We start from the raw sequence: 22,772 nt of genomic DNA, 5'->3' as shown, positions 1-22,772 counted from the left end.
TCATTCATCTCTATCATTTCATTCTTTATATATTTGATAGGCATATTTAGGTATTACATTTCTAACTTCTGAAGTTGAAACACCTAGCTCATTAATCTTCAGCTTTCCTTTTTTTTAAATCAAGGTACTGAGGATTGAAACCAGGACCTTGTGCGTGCTGGGCACGTGCTCTACCACTGAGCTATCCTTTCCCCTTAATTTCCTTCTTTCTTGCCATAAGCATTAAGACTCCAGGTTTTCCAGGGAAATATACACAAAATGTTATGATGAATCACAGAGAAAAAAATGTGACAATGAGTGTGTATATGTCCATGAATGACTGAAAAATTGTGCTGAACACTGGAATTTGACACAACACTATAAAATGATTATGAATCAATAAAAAATGTAAAAAAAAAAAGACTCCAGGTTTTCCTCTTAGGGTCGTTTTAGCTGTAATCTACAAGTTTTGACACACAATCTTTTAATTATCATTTAGCACTACATAGTTTCTAACTTCTGTTGTGATTTCTCCTTAGACTCAGAGTTATTTAGAAATATTTTAAAATTTACCCAGGATGGAAAGGTGTTACCTTTCCCTTTCTGTTACTGAAATGTAACTCAGTGAATCTCAAACTTCAGTGTGCATCAGAGTACCCCGGAGGGCAGAGCCCCGCCGAGTTTCTAATTCAGTAGGTCTGATTCAGCATGTAATGTTTATCTGCATTATAGTAGCCACCAGCCAATTTTCACCCAGCCATCTCAAGTCCAACATGGTACCTCTTTATTGGAATGAGTCACACCCTATCACCCCGAGAAGGGGCCATTTCTGGGTCTTGACAGCTGGCCTCGGAGCAGGACTGACCCTGCCCCGCAAGCTGGACTGGGCCTGGAATTCATGGCCTGGATCCATGGCCCCACATCCAGCCACTCAACTCCAACCCAAGCTCATCTAGGGGCCTGGCCCTCAGTCCTTCTGTCTATTTCCTCTTCTCTGGACTGGGAAGGCAGGTTGGAGAGAACGTCTCGGTCCATGTTCATCATCATGGTGTTGAGAATGGTGTTCTTCGCCACTTCCTCAGTCACGTCATCACGTGATATATCCTCATTCAACATATCCTCGTTCCTGGTCCTCAAGAAGCCAGTGGAGAAAAAGCCATGAGCTGCACGGCTTGGGAACCTGAGAAAAGTGGCTCAGGCCTTGCCTGGCTCTGCATTCCTGAGAGGTGGCGCTTTCCCACGCCCACGGGTCACCAGCCAAGCTTCAGCATGAGCCCATGAGGGACCCTCGCCCCCAGGATCAGGCCTGTCCCATCTCCAAATTCCAGCCAGACCTTTCATGCTTCTCCATCTTTGGGGCACTGTCCACCATCTTGATCACTAGCATTAACTGAGCACTTACCTTGTACCGCTGTGCCAATCCCTTTATGTGAGTTTAACCTTCCCAAAAACCCTATGGGAGAGGAACACTAGACTACATGTCTTTGCCTCAGTTTTTTCACCTGTAAAATGGGGGATAGTGACAGGACCTCCCTTGCATGTGGCGGTTGTTAGGATGAAGTGTGAAAAGGAATGCATATGGAACAGGACCTGACCCTGGTGAACATTCAATACAAGCCAGCTATTTTTATTACTGTGTTACCATTCCATTTTGTAAATGCAGAAACTGAGTCTCAGAGGTATTAGATAATTTCTCTGGGCACATGCTAGGAAGTGTTAGCAGAGATTCAGGCCCTCTGGCTCCAGAGCCCATGTTCTTAACTACTATGCTGTTACCCTGCTGCATGGCACTCCCCATCTCCACAGGATGGGAGCTGGCAGAGACGGTGACAGCATCTAGGAGAGTTGGCAAGACTGCTGTGGACTCAGACCTAGTGTCACGGGCCCTTCTGGCAAAGGGGCAGGGATGGACAGTGCCTGACATGCTCTCACAGCCATGGGCTTGAGAACCAGGCCCTGTTCTGGCCACAGGCCAGAAGCCTCCCACACCTACCTCGTCAGTGGGAGAAAGTGCTCCAGGCTTTCAGGGAGGAGGTGATCTTGGGTTTCTGGCAGCTTGGAACAGAGGGTTAGGGCCATGATGCTTGAGATGCAGCAGAGGAAGATGGGCAGGATGGGGATGCCCTGGCTGCTGATCATCAGGGACAAGATGTATCCAGCCGCCCAGGCCAGAAACACTAACCCCAGACCTGTTGTTCTGGAAGAGGAGGTAAGATCTTATTTGGGAGGTTTCTTGGGCCCAGAGGCTGACTAGGGTATAAAAAAGCAGCTCCCCAAAACCTCACACCCTCCTCTTTACCGTGTCCTAGCTCACTGTGCCACCTTGGAGGATATAGTTCTCCACTGATGCAAAGTAGGTAGTAATTTCTTCATGGAATCAAGAGTTGGGGAGGTAAGACCGACACAGCACAGTGTGGGCGTGGGGGTGGGGGTGGGGAGGAGGACACTGGGCCATCACCAAGGGCTCCCCGGGAGAAGGGCCTGAACCTCAGAGTGGCCCAGACACATTTCAGGCAGTAGCTGCAAGTCAGAGACTGGAGTCAGGCTGCCTCGCCCCACTTCTTCCAGCTGCTTGTCTGACCTTGAGCCAGTACCCTTAGCTCTCTGATTTCGTGTCTGAAATAGGGTTAAAGATGGTGTTGGGGACTTTTTGGTGACGGTTAAATGGGGTAATCTATGTAACTTGCTGGGCAGGGTGCCTGTCACCAGGTGAGTGACCAGTCTTAGCTGCTGTTTTCATCCTGATACTGCCCCGCCCGCGCCATGCCCCCACGGCCATCACCCCCCAGGCCCCCTACCTGAGGACAGTGGGAAGGAGCTCAGCAGTGTAGATGAGGAACACGGTGACCGAGGCGACCAGGATGAACCCTCCAAGCACGATTATCAAGACCGAGAGGAATTTCAACTCTGTGGCCAGACAAGGTGGCCACCTGAGTCGGGGCCCATCCTCCCTCGGGGCAGGTGGGGGAGGCCTGCCCATTGGCCCTCCCTGGGTCCCTCTCAGAAGGCATCTGAACAGTCCAGCCTCACCACCTGGTCAGCTGGTCAGCAGACTCAGGCATTCGGTCAGAGGAGGGTCAGTCTGCTAGAGGCCTAGCCAGGCCAGGAGTTAGTACATCTGCAGTGGGGAAGTTGGTCAGCGGGGTGGGAGGTCTACTAGGACCCCCATGGCCTTTCAGGCCACCATCTACTGTGTTGGACTCAGCTCCCACATCTCTGCCTCCAGGCTCTCTTCTGTCTTCCCCATGTTCACGGAGACGCAGCTTCCCCCACCCCACCGCCTGCTCCTCCTGGGGCACCCACTCAGCCCCAGGCCTGTGCCTTGTGTGCTGGGCTGCCTGCTCAGGGCTCTCCCACCTTCCCCTTTGTCCTCTGCAAGGTGGACAGGGGCAAGGGGGCGATGAGTCACTGGAGCCTGAATAGCTAGACATTCCAGGATGCTCAACTTTTGGGAGCCAGATGCGTACACTGGAGGAAGAAGAGAGCCTGGGAAACGCGACTCCTCAGGCAAGGGGATGGGGAAGCTGGGAGCCGGACCCCCTGCTCACTGACTGGGAGTCAGGAGCTTCCATTCCTCTCCTGTCTGCCTCTGCTGGACCAGCCCTGGCCCCGTTCCTGCCTCCCTGCTCTGGGTCTGGCTTCATTTGGCTCTGGGAGAAATCGGAGATCTAATTTGATCTAATCAGGGATTCTATTCCTCGTTTCTCTCACACATTTGAGAGTTTCAAACATTTCTGCTTGACTCATTATAGGCCCATTAAAAAAAAAAACTACCAAACAATAGAAATTTAATAATGGCTTTGTTTTAGCCAGTCAGCACTGCCAATGCCTGGGAGAGGAAGTGTCCAGGTCAAGACATACAAACTTCCAGCCCCCAGGGACAGTGAGGGAGCCTGTGTGGCAGATCCTGGGTGTAGCCTCACCCACTGCAGCCCCAGCAGCTGAGGGGGCTCTCATGGTCTGCAATTCTGACTGGATGAATGAACACTGACATCCTCAGCCCTGCCTTCTAGCCTTGCGACCTGGGGCATGTTAATTGTCCTAGGGTTCTTTGAAATTTTGAAAATATTACCACCACCGGCCCCCATTCTTCCATTCCCTTCCCTAATTTGGAGCTGACAGGGTGCAGGGCACTGTGCTCCTGGGAAGGAATGGCCTCCATGCAAGAATTGTTCCTGAGAGTTTAGCCCAGTGTTACACTCAGTCTTCAGTGGGCAGGTGATTTTTTTTCCCTGGTGAGGCTACAGATGAAGGACTACTGGGGTAGCAGTTGAAGGACTACTTTTGCTGCATCTGTTCACATTTAATTATCAGCTCTGACGTGGATTGGAACCAGGCAGAAGAAGGCTGCCCACTCTCCTGCACAAGGACGATTCCTTGGGACAGCACATCCTCCCCTCCCAGGCCCCCAGGAGCTGCCAGCGCCCTGTCCTGCCCACCGTCCTGGAGAGGGCAGTGCTCTGTAGGGCCGTGGGCTGTGGATGCATGAGGCTGACTCCCAGCGTGTTTTGTTGGTTGGACAGGGTAGGAGGCATGCGGGAGGGGCTTTGAGGAAGCCTGGAGGCTGGGGGTTACTGTGGGGGAGCAGGGCGGGGTGGGGGGCTGTACCTGAGGGGAGGATAAGGCTAAGGAAGCACATGAGGGTGCCCTGGAAGAGAGTCAAGGACAGGCTCCGCTTCCTCTTGAACTGCTCGAGGAGAAAGATGCAGCACAGCCGGGCAGGCAACTCCATGAGTCTGGGAATCACTTGGGTGAAGTAGATGTTCACACCCAACTCCCTGATCCTGAAGCTCAATGTATGACAGTTGTAACCGACAGCAAACCTGGAATGAAGCCAGGAGAGAGCCACTCAGAGAGGAAGACACCCTTGCCCCACACGGACAGCCCAGCCGGGGCCAGGGACAGAGACTGAGGCAGAGGAGAGCGCGGCAGGGCGGCAATGGAGGAGAGGAGTAAGCCCAGAGATCTGGATCTGCAGGCCATGCCAAGGTCCTCCGGCCTGGATCCCCTTGCAGCCTGCTGGCGCCCATCGCTTCCTAGACTCCTGGCATGCACGCCCGGGGCAGTCCCCGCCGCCAGCCCTGGGTACTCACCCCACGCTGCACATCACCGAGGTCACCTTGCGGAGGTGCCTGTCGTTACGGAAGTCCAGGATAGAGGAGCTAGTCACCTTTCTAGGCAGCTGGAGCTATGGGACAAGCAGGACCAGCCAGAGGCAGGGCCAAGACCCCAGCTTGCTCCCTACCCTCACAGGACCCACAAGGCACGCCAGCCCGCCACAGGGCCAGCCTGGACTCTGGCCTTGCCCTGGCAGGGCTGGATTTTGCTGTCACCATTCTCCTCAAGCAGTGGGCTGGGGATACCCCTCTAGGCCGCAGTCCTACCTGAAAGGATGAGGGAGTAGAGGCCCTTGCACAGCCCCTGCCCTGGCCCCATTCCAGGCCTGAGTCCTCTTACCTTATCTAGTAGGTTCAAAGGGATGGTCTTCTTGTTCACATCAGCTGCGTAGCACAGCACCTGCTTGGCCTCATTCAGCTTCCCTTTCATCATCAGCCACCGGGGAGACTCTGGGAGAATCCTGCAGGGCCCGCCCCTCTCTTATCCATCACTCCAAGATGCCCTACAGACCAAGGCTGAGCCCATCCCAGTCTCAGCTGTGGCCATCCTGCTCTAGCATGAGGTGACTCAAATGTTGGAGGCCTTGAACCTCTGCTCCCTGCCTCCCTGCCCCCGGCAGTCAGCCCTTCCCCTGCCCAAGTCACGCACAGTACCTGCTGCTGCCCAGTGACACCCTGGCCACTCGCTGCTCTGCATCACAGCTTCCTCCCGTCTCAGCCACCTCTAGGAGCTGTTTTCTGTCTTGGGGGGCACTGTCTTCCATGCCTACACCCTCTATTAAAGCCTTATTCTCAGAGTTGAGGATTCTCCTGTTTCTTCTGTCTCTTAAAAGCCTGGAAAGTCTAGGAGGCAGGACCCAGGCCTGACCCCAGGGCCCAGCCTCTGCCTGGCTGAACAGAGGTCTCCACTCAGTCCCACCCCTCCCCCTACAGCTCCCATTGCCTGTGAGCTCAGAGTAACCTCAGGCCCTCAGTTCTTCCCAAGGCTCCCAGGCCGTCAGATCCACACAGATTAGCACTTAAAGCGCGTCTTCAGTGCCCTTAGCTACGTCAGGTTGTTCAGTCTGGCCCAAGCCTGGACCCAGGATGATTATTCCCATTTTATTCTCAGTCTCGGGGATTGAGGGCTTGCCCAAGGTCACAGAGGCAGAGCTGGTATGAACCTCAGTCCCCTGCTAAGCACTCTTGACAAAACTACACCATCAGCCCCTCCTGAATTCTTGCAACCCTCCCCCTCTCGCACCAGCCAGAACTCTGGCTGGTCATGGTAAACACGTGCCCAGGACTCCAGAGATGACGTCATTCCCTCTACCTGTCCCTGCTCCTGCCCCTTCCCCCCAGGGGCCAGCAACCAGTCATCCTGGGATCCTTCTCCACTCTAAAGCTAGAGAAACTGTCCTCAAGAAGGTCAGCTAACTGGGACTTCTTCAAAAAAGTTGGGAGATTGACCACATGCCCATCTAAAAAGGAATGAAATAAGATACCAATTCTCAAGGACAAAAAGAGTGGGAGAGAGTACACAGGGGGAGGGAGTGGAAGAAAGATATAACAAGTGCATGAAGCCTGGGAGTGGAAGAAGTGGGCTGACTGGGTGGGCAAGCAAAGCCCCTGCCACAGAGGAGGACTGTCCTCCCGGGTCCAGAAGACCCCGGATATCCCCGTCCTCAGATGCGGGTAGCTTGCCCCGAGCAGAGAGGAGGCTGAGGAAAAAGAGATGCGTCAATAGTGGGAGCAAGGCTGAGGGTCAGGAGAAGAACTGAGGGCAAGTCCCATCATGCTACAAGAGTCCAGCCCTCAGCCCTGAGGGGAGCACAACAGCCTGGGCCAGGCATCTCCCTGGCCTTATGAATCCCCCTCAGGGAAAAGTCACCTGCCACCTATTCACCCAGTAGTGAACAGTGGTTCTCAAAGTGTGGTCAGCGGACCAGCCACATCAGCATCTCCTGGGAACTTGCTGGAAATGCAGATCCTTGGGCCCCACACCCATCCTGCTGAGCAAGAAACTCTGGGAGCACGGCTCCATTCTCAATGTTTTAACAAGTCCTCGGGTGATTCCGATGCTCCAGTCAATTTGTGATCCATTGTCCTAAAGGATTACCAGTCAGACAACCAGCTCCTGCTCACAGTTTCCCCCATTAGCTTCTTAGTGACTTGCTCTTTAAATATAAAGGAATGATCCAAGATCACCAGATATTAAAGAAAACCTCCCAAATGAAAGAGTTCAAAATAATGAAGCCCTCCAAAAAATGGACCCCAAAGGACACAGACAGTATAGGGAACAGGAAAGGAAAAAGGAAGAAAAAAAAAGAAAATTTTAGTGGGTGGGTATAACTCAGCGGTCGAGCACATGCTCAGCCTGCACAAAGTACTGGTTTCAATCCCCAGTACCTCTTTTTTTAAAAAATGATAATAATTAATAAATAAACCTAATTACCTCCCCCCACCAAAAAACAAAAACAAAAAAAGAAAGTTTTTTAAAAATTTAAAAAAGAAAAAAGAAAACTTTTAACTTGTAGCCTCAGAAACATTTGAGAATATTTTGCAGTTTTATCTTCATAAAACAAGCTCCAATGTTATATAAAATTTTTTGTCCTGGAATTTCAGCTAAAGTCCTAAAGCTGGTAAGAATGGCTGGGAACCTCACATTCTTAAGAGAGACGTTACCACATTCAGGACAGGACTTACTAAAAAAAATGCGAAACAGCCCAGCAGCCACTTCCCCAGCCACTTAGAAAAGACTGGAAATTTCCTGTTTATGAAAGTGGAGGGGTCTTGAATCTCATCCCCTCCCCATGTTGCTCATCTACTCAAGCCTGGTGAAGGGAACTGTCTCCAAGAACGGGAGCTTATCTTTCCTTTCCCTGCTGGAGCTGGCTGACTCAGAAAGCCCTGGGCCTGCCCTGGTACTCCAGACAGAAGAGTTTCTGGGAGAGTTCCTATGTGTCTCCTGAAGTTGGAGAACTTACACAAACCCAGAGACTGGGGCCCCTCTCTCTCACCTGGGCATGGTCAGGCAGGAGGTTGGTGGGAGCCACCTAGCAGTAGCCTGGGCAGGTGGGAGGTCAATGAGATTTAGCCAAGTGGACCCTGATGTCTTGAAGGCACCCCATGTGCTAGGGTGAGAAGACCTCTGCAGAAAAAGGCTGTGGGGTGAACTGCTAGGGACAAGAGCCAGGGGAGGTCACAGAGACAGTGCCTGGAGCATTCAGAAATGCCAACATGCCAAAGACCCACAGATGGGCTCCCGAGGCATTCAAACATCTGCCCGGCAGAAGATGCTGACCATCGATACCACATCTTTTGTCTCTTTTCTCTGATGCTTAGAACCTGGAAGATCAGAGCAGGAAGACAGAGGAAGAGCAAAGGTCAGAACAGACTTCAAGCTCTCTGGCCACTAGGCTGAGCTAGCTAGCCACCATGGAGAAGCTGTGAACTGGACAGAAGATCAAGTTTGAAACTGGACAGGACTGGATTTTTTAATGACTGCAAGTGAATCTTAATTATCAAAATGAGGCTTCTTCTCACAACCAAGAATGGCCAGAAAGAGATGGAACTGGCCCAAGATATTGTCACGTGTCAGGGAAGGAACAGCTGACAGGACATATCTGAAGGTAGCGGCTGAAAGCAAATGTTCAACAACCTGTCTGCTCGTAGTGTATAGAATTTTGTAGACAGCCACCGGAAGAAAGAGCTAACAGAGTTGAGCAGGATGGCCTCTGGCAGAAGGATCTGATGGCTGAGGGGAACTGAAATTGTTGACTTATTTTTCATCGCAAATCTTTCAGTACTACTTAACTTTTAACCATATGCATCTATTGCATCAATAACATTTTAAAAAATGTTTCAAAGTCAAGCCACAAAACCCTCTTTCCACGTTACAAGACAGAGCCATGCCACCTGGCATTAGCTGGGTCCCCACACTCACTAGGGGTATCTTGACGACGATCAAAGCTGGTCTCCAGCTTCTGCACAATTTGGAAGGTCTCCAAAGCCACTTATGTGCCCTCATTTAAAAAACAATTGGGGAGGGTAATTAGGATTATTTATTTATTACTTAATGGAGGTACTGGGGATTGAATCCAGGACCTTGCGCAGGCACTCTACCACGGAGCTCTACACTCTCCCTGTGTCTTCACTTTTAACTGCTAACCCCACCACTTAACAGTCCATATTATGTATGGTGCAGTGGTTAAAATGCAAGGGCTTTGGAGCCAGACAGGCTGAGTCGAATCCCAGGCCCCCCACTTTTTAGCTGTGTGACCTTGGGCAAGTTATTCTGACCCTCTGAAGTCTCTCCTCCCACCCCTCCCTCTAGCCCCTCAAGACATGAGATTCACGTCTACCTTTTAAGCTTGTAAAGATAAGTGTGATCATGTCAAGATTCCATATGATCATTTCTTCACCCATGAGGTTAGAACTGCCTAACCCTTAACAAGGTGATCTCAGCTTTCTCCCTCTCACCTCCCTGTCTGCCTTCTCTTCTGCTCCTCTCCCTTTGCCACCTGCCCACAGTAGGCACTGCCATCTAGCTCTTGTTCCCAGTCCCTCCTCCTGACTCCTCCAAGTTTTGCTCCATCGGTTGTCACTTCATAGCTTCAATCTTTCAGGTCTGTGATTCCCCTACAATTACAAACATCAGCTACCCTTCCCTGACTCTGTCTTAGCTACCCACAGATGTCCCCACTGTCCCCTTGCCTGCTTGAGCCCAACACTGGGAAGGTGTCATCTCCTGGATGGCTCTGTCTTTTCAGCTCCTCCTCAACTTCCAGCCACTCCACTGAAGCCACCTCAAGGTCACTAAAGCCAACAGACGCTTCCCCTGCCTCACCTTTCATGCTTTCAACCTTGATCATTCCCTTGTCCTTGAACTCCTGCCTTTTAGCATTTTTCCTTCTGGTTTTCTGACCACCTCTCTGACATTTCTTTGAGGATCTCCTCTGAGGGGGGTTAGTGCTGGGGTTCCAGAGACTCTGCCCATAAATCTTTCCTCTCATCCCATACACTTTCTCCTAGGGAGAATCCCACCCACTCCACCCCTTCGAGGACCCTCCACATCCCTCAGTCTCCATCCTATGAGGCCCATCCCTGTGTATGACCCATACTCATCTGCTCACCAGATATAGGAGATGAGGAAGAACACAGGTGCCCCGCCCACCAGATACAGCAGCCGCCAGTGGGGAAGGCTGTGGGCAAGGCCCGTCAGGAACATGGCCCCCACAGCGAAGAAGCTCTGTTCCAGGATGATGGCGTGGGCCCGGTGCACGCCCACTAGCCACTCAGTGGCTGTGCAGAGGCAGAGAGGACAAAATCATAATCAGCTAAGGATCTCCAGGGCTGCCCCTGCTCCCAGCCTTCTGAGATGCCCCAGCCCTGATCGGGACGGTTCAGACTGGGCAGAAGTTCTTCTGCCTGCTCAGGATCTGGGTCCAGAGACAGACCTTCAGACTCAGGCAGAATGCCTCTGTGCTCCACAGGGCACACTGTAGGCCCCTTGCTTGAGCTCCCAACCACACAGAGAGCCTCCAGTCCGTCCTCAGCCTGACTGCTCCCTCTGAACACATCCAGCCTCTCACTGAAAAGGCCTGTCCTGGGCACAGTACCTTACACATGGCCCGACAGACAGCAAGGCAAGGCATCTCTGTCCTTGTCATTGCTCTTTGTACATCAGCGCTTTGGTCGCCTAGACCTAGGGCTCTGTGGAGAACCCAGTTCCCTCTGGCTGGGCTCTGGAAAGCACCCGATGAGAACCGGGGGCAGGGTTCCACACCAGGTGATGGCAGCTGTGAGGCTGAATAAATGTATGGGCACTGGGGGCTTTTGCCTCATACAGGTCCTTCACTTAATCGCTGTGTGACCGTGATCAAGTTGGTTAACTTTCTGAGGCTCAAGTATCCCCCTCAGCTAAAGGAATAATACAGTAGTGTCTACTGAATAGAGAGTTGTCAGCATGAAAGGAGACAATACTATAGAGGGTTTAGCAGCTGCCTGGCCCTTCTTGAGGGCTCAGTAGGTGTAAGCCACGTGGGGGGTAGAAAGGGGTATCGAGGCGGGTGTACGGAGTACCAGGGGGAAGAAGGTGCAAGGGCAGTGTGGGCACAGATTCTCCGGCATCTCGAGACCTCCACTGGCTGCCCGGTTGGGCCACAACGCCATCTGTCCTGCGGGCTCTGGGTAGGTGCGCGCCTGCCACCAGTGCCCCTGCCCCCAGTGTCCCACCCCAGCGCCCGCCTCACCTAAAGACACGCTGCTGATGACATAGCCTATCACAGCCTGGGACACGCCGAAGCGAAAGAACAGGTACTGGTGAAAGTTGCTGACAAAGGCTGTCCCGAAACCGAAGATGATCAACCCCAGCAGCGACAGGAGGATGGTGGGGTAGCGGCCCAGCCTGCGGGCATGGAAGGGAGGCTGCGCCAAGCGTGGGGACCTCTGCGGCTGGCCCCAGCCCCACCCAGGACCAGGTCCCCAGCCATTCACTCGCCCCTGGAGAGCCCCTACCTTTGCCTCCCCCAAATCGGGACTCTCCAGCTATGAATGGCCACGAGGAGGAGGCAGGGGCATCCTGGGGACCAGAGAGAACTCGAGGATACTTACTTGTCACTTATGAACCCGAAGATGAGAGACCCTGTCAAGAAGCCTGCCAAGAACATGATCTGCACGATACGCGTGTTGGCTTCCCTGCCACACACCAGGTCAAACTGGGGGTTATAAGCAGGGATTGGCCACAGGCCTCCATCCAGGGACTTCAAGGTCCAGGGACTGGGCCTCCCCCCAGGATGGCCTTTAGGCAGAAGGTGCCTGGGACAGGGGCAGGTAACTGTGTGTGTGCAGCATGCCTCAGCTCTGTTACCTCTGCGTCCCATCCTGCACCTGGCAGACTCTGGGAGTCAGGCCTGGAGAGAGGGACCAGAGGCACAGGCCCAGAGGGGGATAGGTGGACAGGTAACTGAGCAAAGACCAGAACCACTGAAGACAGTTTCCCAAATACAGATGCTAGGTCCCAGCCTAGAAAACCAAACTGGGTAGGTCTGTGCTGTGAAAGGCCCAGCTGGCGGCGCAGGCTGAGAAACGCCGTGAGGGGTACCAGATCAAAGATACTTCTTTTCCTAATTCCCTATCTTCTGCGATTTCAGAGGGCAGAGCCACAACCACAGAAGCAATTCCCCAGACAGACGGCAAACCCTGCTTTCTGCCATCTGCCATCTGCCCCCACCCCACCCCCAATCCACTCTAGCTTCCTGGCTAAGACAGGCAAGACCAGAGCTGCCCAACGGAATCCTGTTACTGCCCTGGCCCTCCCTCTGCCAGGTGACCTTGGGCCAACTGCTTCCCCTCTCTGAGCCTCGGTTTCCCCACCTGCTCAGTGAGGGTGAGGGCACATCTCTGGGGCCGTAGGGTAGCTACAGACAACTCAGGACAAGGCACACCTCATTGATGAGTGACCTCTTCTTCACCTCAGGATAGATCCATCCATCTTGACATGTGTCTGTGTGGTTGAGGCCAAACTGGATGATAGAATTCAGATCCCAGTCCACAGGCACGTACATGAGGCATGTCAGGAAACTGCCATTGGATTCTCGGGGCAGGGTCAGATTCATCTGCTCAGCCTCTGACAAGTTGGGTCCAACTGCCAGTATCCAGCTGGTGTTGCAATAGGGCTTCTGGGGTGTGAACACGAAGATGTCAGCAAACAGGAAGAAGGCAGACAGGATGCTGGGAATGAAGGTGAGGGCCACCAGCCTCCGCTGGAATGTGCCAAACTCCCCCACTGCATTCAGGATGTTGGCAAACTTGTCATCCTTCTTGGCTTCTATGGCCTTCAATCTGCACAGTAGCCCCTCCAGGGACAAGGAGCGGGGGCATTCTGCTGCCTCATGTTGGTTGAAGCTCCTGAAATTATGCTGGGATTTGAGCTCCGCCATGGAGTTGTTTTCCTTTGCCATCTGCTCAAAGAAAGGATGCAGCTCAGCCTCTACTGACACCACTTTTCAGACATCAGAGACCATCATGGGAGCCACTGGCCAGAAACTGGCCTCTGGCTTAGAACAGTTTAGATTCCAGCCCTGATGTTCTCTGTAATTCCCTCCTTTGCTTCTGAAGTTTCTTAGTTAATAAGACCCTACCATTGGCCCACCCATTCCTGCTTTTTAGTGCACTTAAGATTTTTTTTTAATGTTTTAGAAAATGCTATGCTTCTATTGTCATGAATGACTAAATTCTGACAAGGTCTCCTACAATTTCCCCACAGCTGAAACTCTGTTTACACACACACATATCCAGGCACCACAGTCTTACAAAAGGTAGGCGAGGTCTTCATGGACCATTCCTTTAAAACAAAAATTGGGCTCAGAAGTTGCCAAGAATTGAAGCCAAGGTGGGTGACTGGAAGCCTTGACCTTAGAGGTGGGCACCAAAATGGTAGAGTGACAGACAGCAGCAGAGAGCCGAACTAGAAGGGCAGGTGAGGGGGAGGAGTGAGGTAACAACAGCAACTGGAAGGCTATGCTCTCGGGACAGCAGCAAGGAGGGGAGACTAAGCTTGAAACTCTGTTTTGAGCTGCTACCTTCAGTGGGGCTGAAGACGTCCTGGGTTGGGGCACCCCTTGACGACCAGCAGAAGCAGATGCAAGTCTTCGCTGAAGAAAAATTTCTCCAAATTAAGCTTGCAAGGCTCTCACAGATCAAGATGAAGCAAAGGGCTCAGAACAAATGTCAAACCCATGAGAAGTTAAGTCACTGTGAGAGTCAATGGAAAGAAGAAACAAGAGACTTAGACTGCAGATGTTGGAAATGTTAGAATGCAGAACAGCTATCAGACAAACTTTTTAAAGAGATGAAAGTTGTAATTACAGAAATGGACTTACAATCAGAGGCAAAGAGCAGACACCTTTGGAGGGAAGACACCGAACTTGTACAAATCAAAACTGTTGATTTACTGTTGTTGCAGTAAAAAGATTAAAGGGAACACAACATTATAAACTGACTATACCTCAATTTAAAAAAAAAGACTAAAGGGAAGGTTACATAGATTTGACGAGAAGAATTAGCTAACTGGAGTACACAGCTGAAATGTGAAAGAGAAGTAAAGAGATTTGAAAGATAGAAGATTTAACACACATCTAGTTGGAGGCCTGGTGGGAGAACGGGAGAAGCGATGTTTAAAGAGATGAAAGCGATCCATTTTCTAAAAGTTGAAAAACATGAATCCTTAGATTCAGGAAGCAGCGTATCCCAAGCAGAGTAAATAAAAGAGAAACCCATTGCAACAAGGCTGCAGAGCACTGGTGACAAAGAAAAGATCTTCAAAAACATCTAGAGAGAAGACAGATCACAGACAAATGAGTGGAATCCATAGTCTTCTGTTAAGAAACAAAAGTTGTGGACAGCATATCTGGAGGAATTTTATCTTCAAACTGACAAAACCCTTCCTGTGTAAGAGAAGACACTTGACTCACTGAGGATCCAAGTTGTGATCTGAATTCTGTAACATTTTTATAAGGGTAAAATGTTACCACTACTTTAATGATTGTTATAAATAGCTTTATAATATTGAAGACTCATTGCTTAACTCTTAAAACTTTTGAACTTTCATTTTTAAAAGGATACATAAAACTTTACCTTTTAAAATAAACTTTAATACGTTAAAAAAAAAAAGTCAAGTTGTTAAGTAACAAGAAAACCAGCAGAGAGTGAAGAGTATTTTCAATGTGTTGATAGGAAATAATAGCAAACCTAGAACTGCTTACTCAGCAGAATTATCTGTCAAGAACTAGAGTGAAATAAAGACAGTTATAGTCAAAAATTGAGGGCAAGAGACCTGACTTAACTTGTGTAGGATAAGGAAGAGGAAAATTATATGTCAGGAGGACAGCCTGAGATGCAGTGATAAGCAATCAAAATGGTAAACATATAACCAAATTCAAATATTGACTGCATTAATAGAAATTCTGTTCAACTGTAGAGTTAAAAAAAAAAGATAAAATGGTGAGCAGCAATAATATATACCAGGATGGGAATGGTCAGAGCCAGAGTACCCTAAAATCTTTCTGTTGTATTGCTCAAGGTGTAGGAGAAAGAAGCCAAATTTACATTTCAAAGTTACCTTTATATGATAAAATTTCAAGGATAACCACTATAATAATATAGCTAGAAAACAGTAGTGGAAGAAGGTAGACTAAAGGGAAAAACAAAAACAAAACCTCAATCTAGAAAAAGTGAGAGAAAGAGGAGAAAAAAAGAAACAGAAAAAGTGGATTTCAGTCGTTGTGGTTGGAAAAATGAATCAAAGTATATCATCACTAGTTAAAAGACACTGTCAGAGTCTCTTTAGCAAATGGTGTTGGGAAAACTGGACAGCTGCATGTAAATCAATGAAGTTAGAACACTCCCTCACATCATACACACACACACAAAATTCAAAATGGCGTAAAGATTTAAACATAAGGCAAGACACTATAAATCTCTTAGAAGGAAACACAGGCAAAACACTGTTTGACATAAATCTCAGCAATGTTTTCCCAAGGCAGTCCACCCAGGCAACAGAAATAAAAGCAAAAATTAACAAATGGGACCTGATTAAACTTATAAGCTTTTGCACAGCAAAGGAAGCCATAAGCAAAACAAAAAGACAACCTATGGAATGGGAGAAAATATTTGCAAAAGATGAAACTGATGAGGGCTTGATTTCCAGAATATATAAACAGCTCATACAACTTAATAAGAAAAAAAAAAACAAACCACCCAATCCAAAAATGGGCAGAAGTCCTAAAAAGCAATTATCCAATGAAGACATACAAATGGCCAATGGGCACATGAAAAAATGCTCAATATCGCAATTATCAGAGAAATGCAAATGAAAACTACAATGAGGTATCACCTCACACCAGTCAGAAGGGCCATCATTCAAAAGCCCACAAATGATAACTGCTGGAGGGAACCCTCCTACACTGTTGGTGGGAATGTAGTTTGGTGCAGCCATTATGGAAAACAATATGGAGATTCCTCAAAAGACTAAAAATAGACTTACCACATCATCCAGCAACCCCACTCCTGGGCATCTATATATCCAGAAGGAACCTTAATGCAAAAATATACATGCACCCCAACGTTCATAGCAGCACTATATACAATAGCTAAGACATGGAAACAACCTAAATGTCCATCAAGAGATGACTGGATAAAGAAGCTGTGGTACATTTATACAAGGGGATACTACTCGGCCATAAAAAAGAATAAAATAATGCCTTTTGCAGCAACATGGATGGATCTGGAGATTGTTATTCTAGGTAAAGTAAGCCAGAAAGAGAAAGACAAATACCATATAGTATCATTTATATGTGGAATCTTAAAAAAAAAAGACAAACGAACTTATTTATACAACAGAAACCAACTCACATAGAAAAGAAACTTATGGTTACCAAGGGGGGAAGTGGGTGGGAAGGGATAAATTGGGAGTTTGAGATTTGCAGATACTAACTAATATATATATATATATATATATATAATAGAAAACAAGTTTATACTGCATAGCACAGGGAACTATATTCAATATCTTAGAGTCACTTATACTGAAAAAGAATATGAAAATGAATAAATATATGTTTCTGTATGGCTGAAGCATTATGCTGTACACCAGAAATTGACACAACATTGTAAACTGACTATATACTTCAATAAAAAAAAATATATAAAAAAAGATAGTTGGATTGAGTTTTAAATATATGCTGTTTTTAAATATGGCAGCCAATATTTCCCAGTTTTCCCAGAACATAGCCAGTTTATGTCTTTGTGCTTCTGTAATAATTCATACTGCCTCTTTTCCTTCTCACAGGGGTCTTGATTTTGATGACAACTTGGTCACCCTGTAAGAAGGCACAGTTAAAGCATAAGGATATGAAAAGGCTGAGAGTAAAAGGATAAAAAGTTATATTAGGCAAACATTAATCAAGAGAAACCTGATTAAGGTATGTTATTACCAAAAACATAAGATAAAGTATCATTTGGAATACAGATTCATTATCTAAAAATTAATTTTAATTATATACAAACCTAATAAATGTCTTCAAGTATATAAAATAATGGGTATACCTCACAGGAGAAATGGACAGCTCCAATGTCATAGAGAAATTTCAATGCACCTTTTTTGAGGGGCCAAAAAGATAAAAATGTATAGATTGTTTGAAAAACATAGTTAACAAACTTAATCTAATGGACGTTTATCAAATTCTGCATCTAACAACTAGAGAATACACATTTTTCTCAAGCTTACTTGGAGCATTTGCAAAACTTTATCAGGCACTAGGCAATAAAGGAAGCCTCGACAAATTTTAAAGAACAGGCATGGTATATACCTGTCTTCTGACTATAGTGCAGTTAAATTAGAAGTCACTAACAGACAGCTTAATAGCTTAATTTAAAATTCCCATATATTTTTCATACATTTGTAATATAGTTATATTCATTTATCACTGTCTGCATTCCATCCTGTAGTCCTTCCATCTCCTAAATGATTTTTTTAAAATTTGTATACAGCAAGGTTCGCTCTTTGGGCTGTAAAGTTGTATGGGTTTTGACAAAGGCAGAGAGTCATGTATCTACTATTTAGAGTATCAGACAGAAGTCTCACTGCCCTAAAAAATCTCCTATGCTCCACTTAGTAAACCCTCCTCTCTCCTCTCAACCCCTTGGCAACCACTGATCTTTTTACAGTATATCTTGCCTTTTCCAGCATGTCATGTTGCTGGAATCATACATTATATAGCATTTTCAGACTGGCTTTTTTCACTAAGCAGTATGCACCTAAGGGTCATCCATATCTTTTCACGGCTTAAGAGCTCACTTTTTAAACAGCTGAATAATATTTCAACATATCCATGTACTACAGTTTGTTTATCCATTCATCTACTGCTTCCATCCATTCATCCCGGTTGCTTCCAGTATTTGGCAGCTGTGAATAAAACTGCTATAAACATTTGCATGCAGGTTTTTGTGTGGACATAATTTTCAGATCTAGGAACACGAATGCTGGATCATATGGTAAAACTGTTTATCTTTGTGAGAAACCGCCAAACAGCCTTCCTAAGTAGTTATACTATTTTGCACTCCCACCACCAATGAATGAAAATTCTTGTTTGGCATCCTTGCCAGTAATTGGTATTGTCAGTTTATTGGATTTTAGCCATAATAATAGATGTGTAATGTTATTTCATTCTTTCATTTTTGCATTCTTTTAAATTGCAATTCCCTAACGACAAATAATGTTGAGCATCTCTTCATATGCTGATTTGCCACCTGTGTATCTTCTTTGATGAGTTATCTGAGTTATCTTTTCAGATCTTCTGCCTGTTTTGGGGGGGAGGGGGGTTAATTAGGTTTCTTTGTTTGTTTAAATGGAAGTATTGGGGATTGAACCCAGGACCTCGTGCATGTTAAGCCTTCTCTCTGCCACAGAGCTTTATCCTCCCCCCAGTTTTGCCCATTTTTTAATTGGGATGTTTACTTCTTCATTGTTGAGTTTTGAGTTCTGTGTATATTTTGGATACACATCTTTTATCAGATATGTTTTGCCAATACTTTCTCCAGTCTGTGGCTTTCCTTTTTATTCTCTTAACAGCACCTTTTGCAGAGCAAAAGTTTCTTATTTTAAGAAAGTCCAACTTATCAATATTTTTCTTTCATAGATTTTGCCTTTAGTGTTGTATCTAAAAACTCACTACCAAAAGCAAGGTCATTTAGATTTTCTCCTATGTTGTCTTCTAAAAGTTTTATATAGTTTTGCATTTTACATTTAGGTCTATGATCTACTTCAAATTAATTTTTGTTAAGGATGTAAATCTGTGTTTACATTAAATTTTTGCATATGGTCATCCACTTATTCCAGTAACGTTTTTAAAGACTATCCTTTCTCCATTGAATGCTTTTGCTTCTTTGACCAGTTGACAATAGTTACATGGGTCTATTTCTAGACTCTATTCTGTTCCATGGTTCTATGTGCCTGCTCTTTCATAAATACCATGCTATTTTGATTATGGAAGACTCCATTGGAAGTCTTAAAATCAGGTAGTGTGAAGCCTCCAACCTTGTTTTTCTTCACTATTATGTTGAGTATCTAGGCCTTTTGCCTTTCCATTTGAATTTTAAAATCAGTTTGTTGATACTTGCAGAATAGCTTGCTATGCTTTTGACTGAGATTGTATTGAATCTATAGATGAAGTTGGGAAGAAGTGACATCTTAAGAATATTGAATCTTCCAACCCATGAACATGGAATATATATATTTTTTCTAAATTTTATTTGTAAGTTTTATAAATTCGTATTTTAATAAACTTGTGACTATCTCAGAAGTCAAAGAGATCATAATGAAAATTTTGATTTTTTATAAATTAGTGATAGTATAACTGATTATAAGTGAAAACTATACTATATCAAAACTCCTGGGTGGTATAAAAAGTGGTAGTCTGTGGGAAATTTATAGTTTTAATTGCTTTATAATAGAAAATCAGAAAGACTGAAAATTTATAAACTAAATCCCCATTAGAAGAAGTGAAAAATAAACAGTAGGAATAAACCCAAATAAATACAGGATATTATAAAGTTAAGACAGAAATAAAGGAAGTAGAAATAGATTTATGCAGACAAGGTCTTGATATGAGAGACTATCATGACAGATCAGTAAGTAGAAAAAAATTAACATTAGATTCATGTCTCACATCATAAACAGAAATTTTAGCTCTATTAAAATGGACCTAGATTTAAAGAATACAAACTTTTAGTAGAAAATACAGGGAATATATTTTTGACTCTCAGGTGAAAAAAGATTGCTTAATCAGGACACAAAAGCTTGCTATTTTATGCTAACCAAAAAATGCTTAAATATAAATTTGACTATTTAAAAATGAAAATCATAAAATTTAAAAAGTCATAACTAGGAGAATATACTATAAACACTACTGTCAAAAAAAAACCCATCAAGAATATATAAAGAGCCCAATAGATCAATAATATAAAGACAGTAGAAAAATGGGAACAGACATGAATGGGCATTTCGAAAATGAAATTTATACAAACGTGTGAAGAAATGCTCAACCTCTTTAATAATAAGGGAAATTAAAATCAAGACCATAATGAGATATTTACATTCATCTGCTGGAGAAAACTTATGAAGTCTGACAATACCAAGGGTCTATCTTTCATACATTTCTGGCAGGGTTATTCATAGTTCCACTTTGGAAAACAATTTGGCGTTGTCCCATAGAGCTGCATATTCCCCCATCTCATGATCCAGCAACTCTAGTCCCAGGCATATACTCTGGGGAAACAGTTGAACATATGATCCAAGAAAAGTCCCAACACACTTTTGACAACACACTTCAAATACGAAAAAAAAAAAAAAAAAGCCCAAATGCCCATTAGCAGAGGAAAGGATAAACTGTTGTCTATTTATATAGTGGAATACAATATAATATAGCAGTGAAACTGAATAAACTTCAGCTGCATCTGTTAAGCCTTGACCAGCCTTTGCTGGTGCTGAAGGTACAAGGGGACCATGAGCCAAGGAATGTGGGCAGTTTCTAGAAGCTGAAAAAGGCAAGGAAATGAATTTTCCCCTAGAGCCTCCAGAAAGGAATGCAGCCCTGTGACACCTTGATTTTAGCCCAGTGAGACCCATTTGAGCCTTCTGACCTCCAGAACTATAAGGTAATAAATTTGTGTTGTTTTAAGCCACAAGGTTTGTGGTAAGTTGTTACAGCAGCAACAGGAAACTAATACAGTGTGTGTGTCTGAGGCTGGAAGGGGTGTCACAGGATAGAGGAGACTTCTCAGGGATGGAAGCGGGGAAGGGAACCTTTGCTTTGCTCACAGAGATCTGGCTCTTGGGCCGGGAGCCAGCCTCCCCTGCAGGGTTCCCTTCAGTGTCCCCCTAGCATCATCCAAATATCTGCAGGGGCCTGACAGTCTGCAAGACCTTGGAACACTTGCTCCCAAAGATCCCCTGACAGGAGGACAGGCCCCAGGTTAATAGGTTCTCAGTGTACAAAAGAGGAAATAGAGGCTTGGAACAGGGTGGTATGGTCAGGAGCAGGCCCCCCGAGTGAGAGCAGGAAATGGCCAGGTGCCACACCTGGGAACTCACGCTTCCCGGGAGGGCAGCCTGCTCCTTCCACAGACCCCCCACAGCCAAACAGGCCCTGGTGGGCTCCTGTCCACATCTGTGCTGAGAAGGCGGTCCCACAATTGCCAGTGTCATCATAATTGCCATCCTCCACACCCTCCCAGTCCCTTCTCCCTGGAGACAGGACTACAAGCCAAAGCCAGGGCCCACCTGACCACAATCCAGGCCCAGCCAGACACGGAGGCAGAACCCCTGGGTTCCACGGTATCTGGGGAGCAGTGTCACAATGGGGCACAGAAGGGCTCGGGGTGGGGTAGGAGCAGCATTCTACTCCAGGGGTGCAGGCCAGACTAGGGATAGAACAGGACAAGGCAGGCTGGGGAAATCCCCATGTGAGCCAGCCCCAGGCCTTCTGCACTGTTCCCAGCACCTGGAGCACTGGCCCTCCCCAACAAGGCCCCAGCTCCACTGAGGGGAACTCTCCCATCCTTCCAGACACAACTGTTGTACCCAGTCCCCACGTCTAAGGTGGGGGACAAGGCTTGAGAGGAGGAACAGGCCCTGCCTTCAGCTGCTCCCAGACCTCTTCCCGGAGGAGGAAGGAGTGGAGGTTAAAGATTCTGTGATGGCAAGCTTGGGGAGCTGCCAGATGATAGCTTCTCCTTTGAGAGGAGGAGGAGCAGCTATCTGGTAGGAGGTGGGAAAAGGGAGGTGGGCAGAGTGGAGGTTAGAAATAGCCACCACTGAGAGTTGGAACAAGCTGACTAGAAAAAGCTGATAGGAAAACAAGGTGCTGTTAAAGCCCCAGTTGATGCTGGTGACCATGGCTTCTTGGAAGACTTGCCAGCAGTGTGACTCTCTGGCAGTGACCAGCTGTCAGGGCGCAGGAAGAGAGAAGGCAGACAAAGGGGCTTGTCTGCTGCTATGGTTTTGGTAGCTGGACACAACCAAAGGGTAAATGGGTTCAAGTGTAGGGTGTTGGCAATCCAGAGAAATGATCTCTCTCAATAGCTTAAATGATGGTTTATTCCCTCTAATCTGAGCACAGAGGACAGAGGTGGGGAGAAAGGAACGAGTCAACAGACCACAGGGCCTGAGGAGGCTAAGGATGGGGTTGCGGAGGGACGTTTGTGTCCCCTCACATCTACATGCTGAAGTCCTGCCCCACAGTGGATGCTATTTGGAGATGGGCCCTTAAGAGGTAATGCAGGTTAGATTAGGTCATGAGGGTGATCCTCTCCTGATGGGGTTAGAGGAAAGGAGAGAGACAGATCTTTCTTCAACAGACGTGTGCTGAGAACAAGCCGTGTGACGACATGGCAAGAAGGTGGCCTGCAGGCCAGGAGGAGAGCTCTCGCCAGAACCTGAGCCTGCTGACACCCTGATCTTCCAGCCTCCAGAACTGTGAGAAATATATTTCTGTTTTTAAGCCAGCCAGTCTATGGGACTTTGTTATTGCAGCCTGGACAGACTGAGGCAGGTGGGAAGGATGTAGCAAACAAGCCAAAGGATGGGATGCTGTGCTCAGAGAATGGCATGCTTGATTAGAGACTCCTTCATTTATT

General features: G+C 46.9%; 1 protein-coding gene and 1 long non-coding RNA gene across 8 annotated transcripts; one reads left to right on the top strand and one right to left on the bottom strand.

The window, feature by feature from the left end:
• Nucleotides 1-741: 741 nt before the first annotated feature.
• Nucleotides 742-21,469, bottom strand: SLC22A14 (solute carrier family 22 member 14). 7 transcript variants are annotated; one of them, XM_072941005.1, is made up of 12 exons: nt 21,418-21,441; nt 17,145-17,233; nt 12,524-13,039; nt 11,691-11,794; nt 11,330-11,484; nt 10,211-10,379; nt 5,437-5,557; nt 5,073-5,167; nt 4,588-4,802; nt 2,778-2,886; nt 1,973-2,176; nt 742-1,111 (listed from the first exon to the last, which is right to left on the bottom strand). In XM_072941005.1, the coding sequence occupies exons 3-12, from the start codon at nt 13,037-13,039 to the stop codon at nt 928-930; spliced, it is 1,872 nt and encodes a 623-aa protein (XP_072797106.1). In that variant the 5' UTR covers nt 17,145-17,233; nt 21,418-21,441; the 3' UTR covers nt 742-927. The 7 variants fall into 7 exon arrangements, with proteins under 7 accessions (XP_072797106.1, XP_072797102.1, XP_072797107.1 ...); XM_072941001.1 differs by lacking the exon at nt 21,418-21,441 and adding an exon at nt 21,217-21,381 and having other exon boundaries at nt 17,184-17,233; XM_072941006.1 differs by lacking the exon at nt 17,145-17,233 and having other exon boundaries at nt 21,418-21,469.
• Nucleotides 21,470-21,526: 57 nt separating this feature from the next.
• On the top strand, nt 21,527-22,640 carry LOC140686717 (uncharacterized). The gene is made up of 3 exons (XR_012060535.1): nt 21,527-21,817; nt 22,256-22,408; nt 22,494-22,640. It is a non-coding gene; the product is annotated as an uncharacterized lncRNA (long non-coding RNA).
• Nucleotides 22,641-22,772: the final 132 nt, after the last annotated feature.

Source organism: Vicugna pacos, chromosome 17 (assembly GCF_048564905.1).
Source record: "Vicugna pacos chromosome 17, VicPac4, whole genome shotgun sequence".
In the NCBI taxonomy this organism is placed as follows: domain Eukaryota; kingdom Metazoa; phylum Chordata; class Mammalia; order Artiodactyla; family Camelidae; genus Vicugna; species Vicugna pacos.
This window is presented reverse-complemented; position numbering and strand designations above follow the sequence as displayed.

Coding starts and splice junctions, on each gene's coding strand:
- SLC22A14 (XM_072941001.1), bottom strand. CDS start 21,304: ATGTGGACAGGAGCCCACCAGGGCCTGTTTGGCTGTGGGGGGTCTGTG. Junction 11,795..12,523: donor AGAGGTCACTCATCAATGAG/GTGTGCCTTGTC, acceptor TATAACCCCCAG/TTTGACCTGGTGTGTGGCAG. Junction 10,380..11,329: donor CATCAGCAGCGTGTCTTTAG/GTGAGGCGGGCG, acceptor GCCTCTGCACAG/CCACTGAGTGGCTAGTGGGC.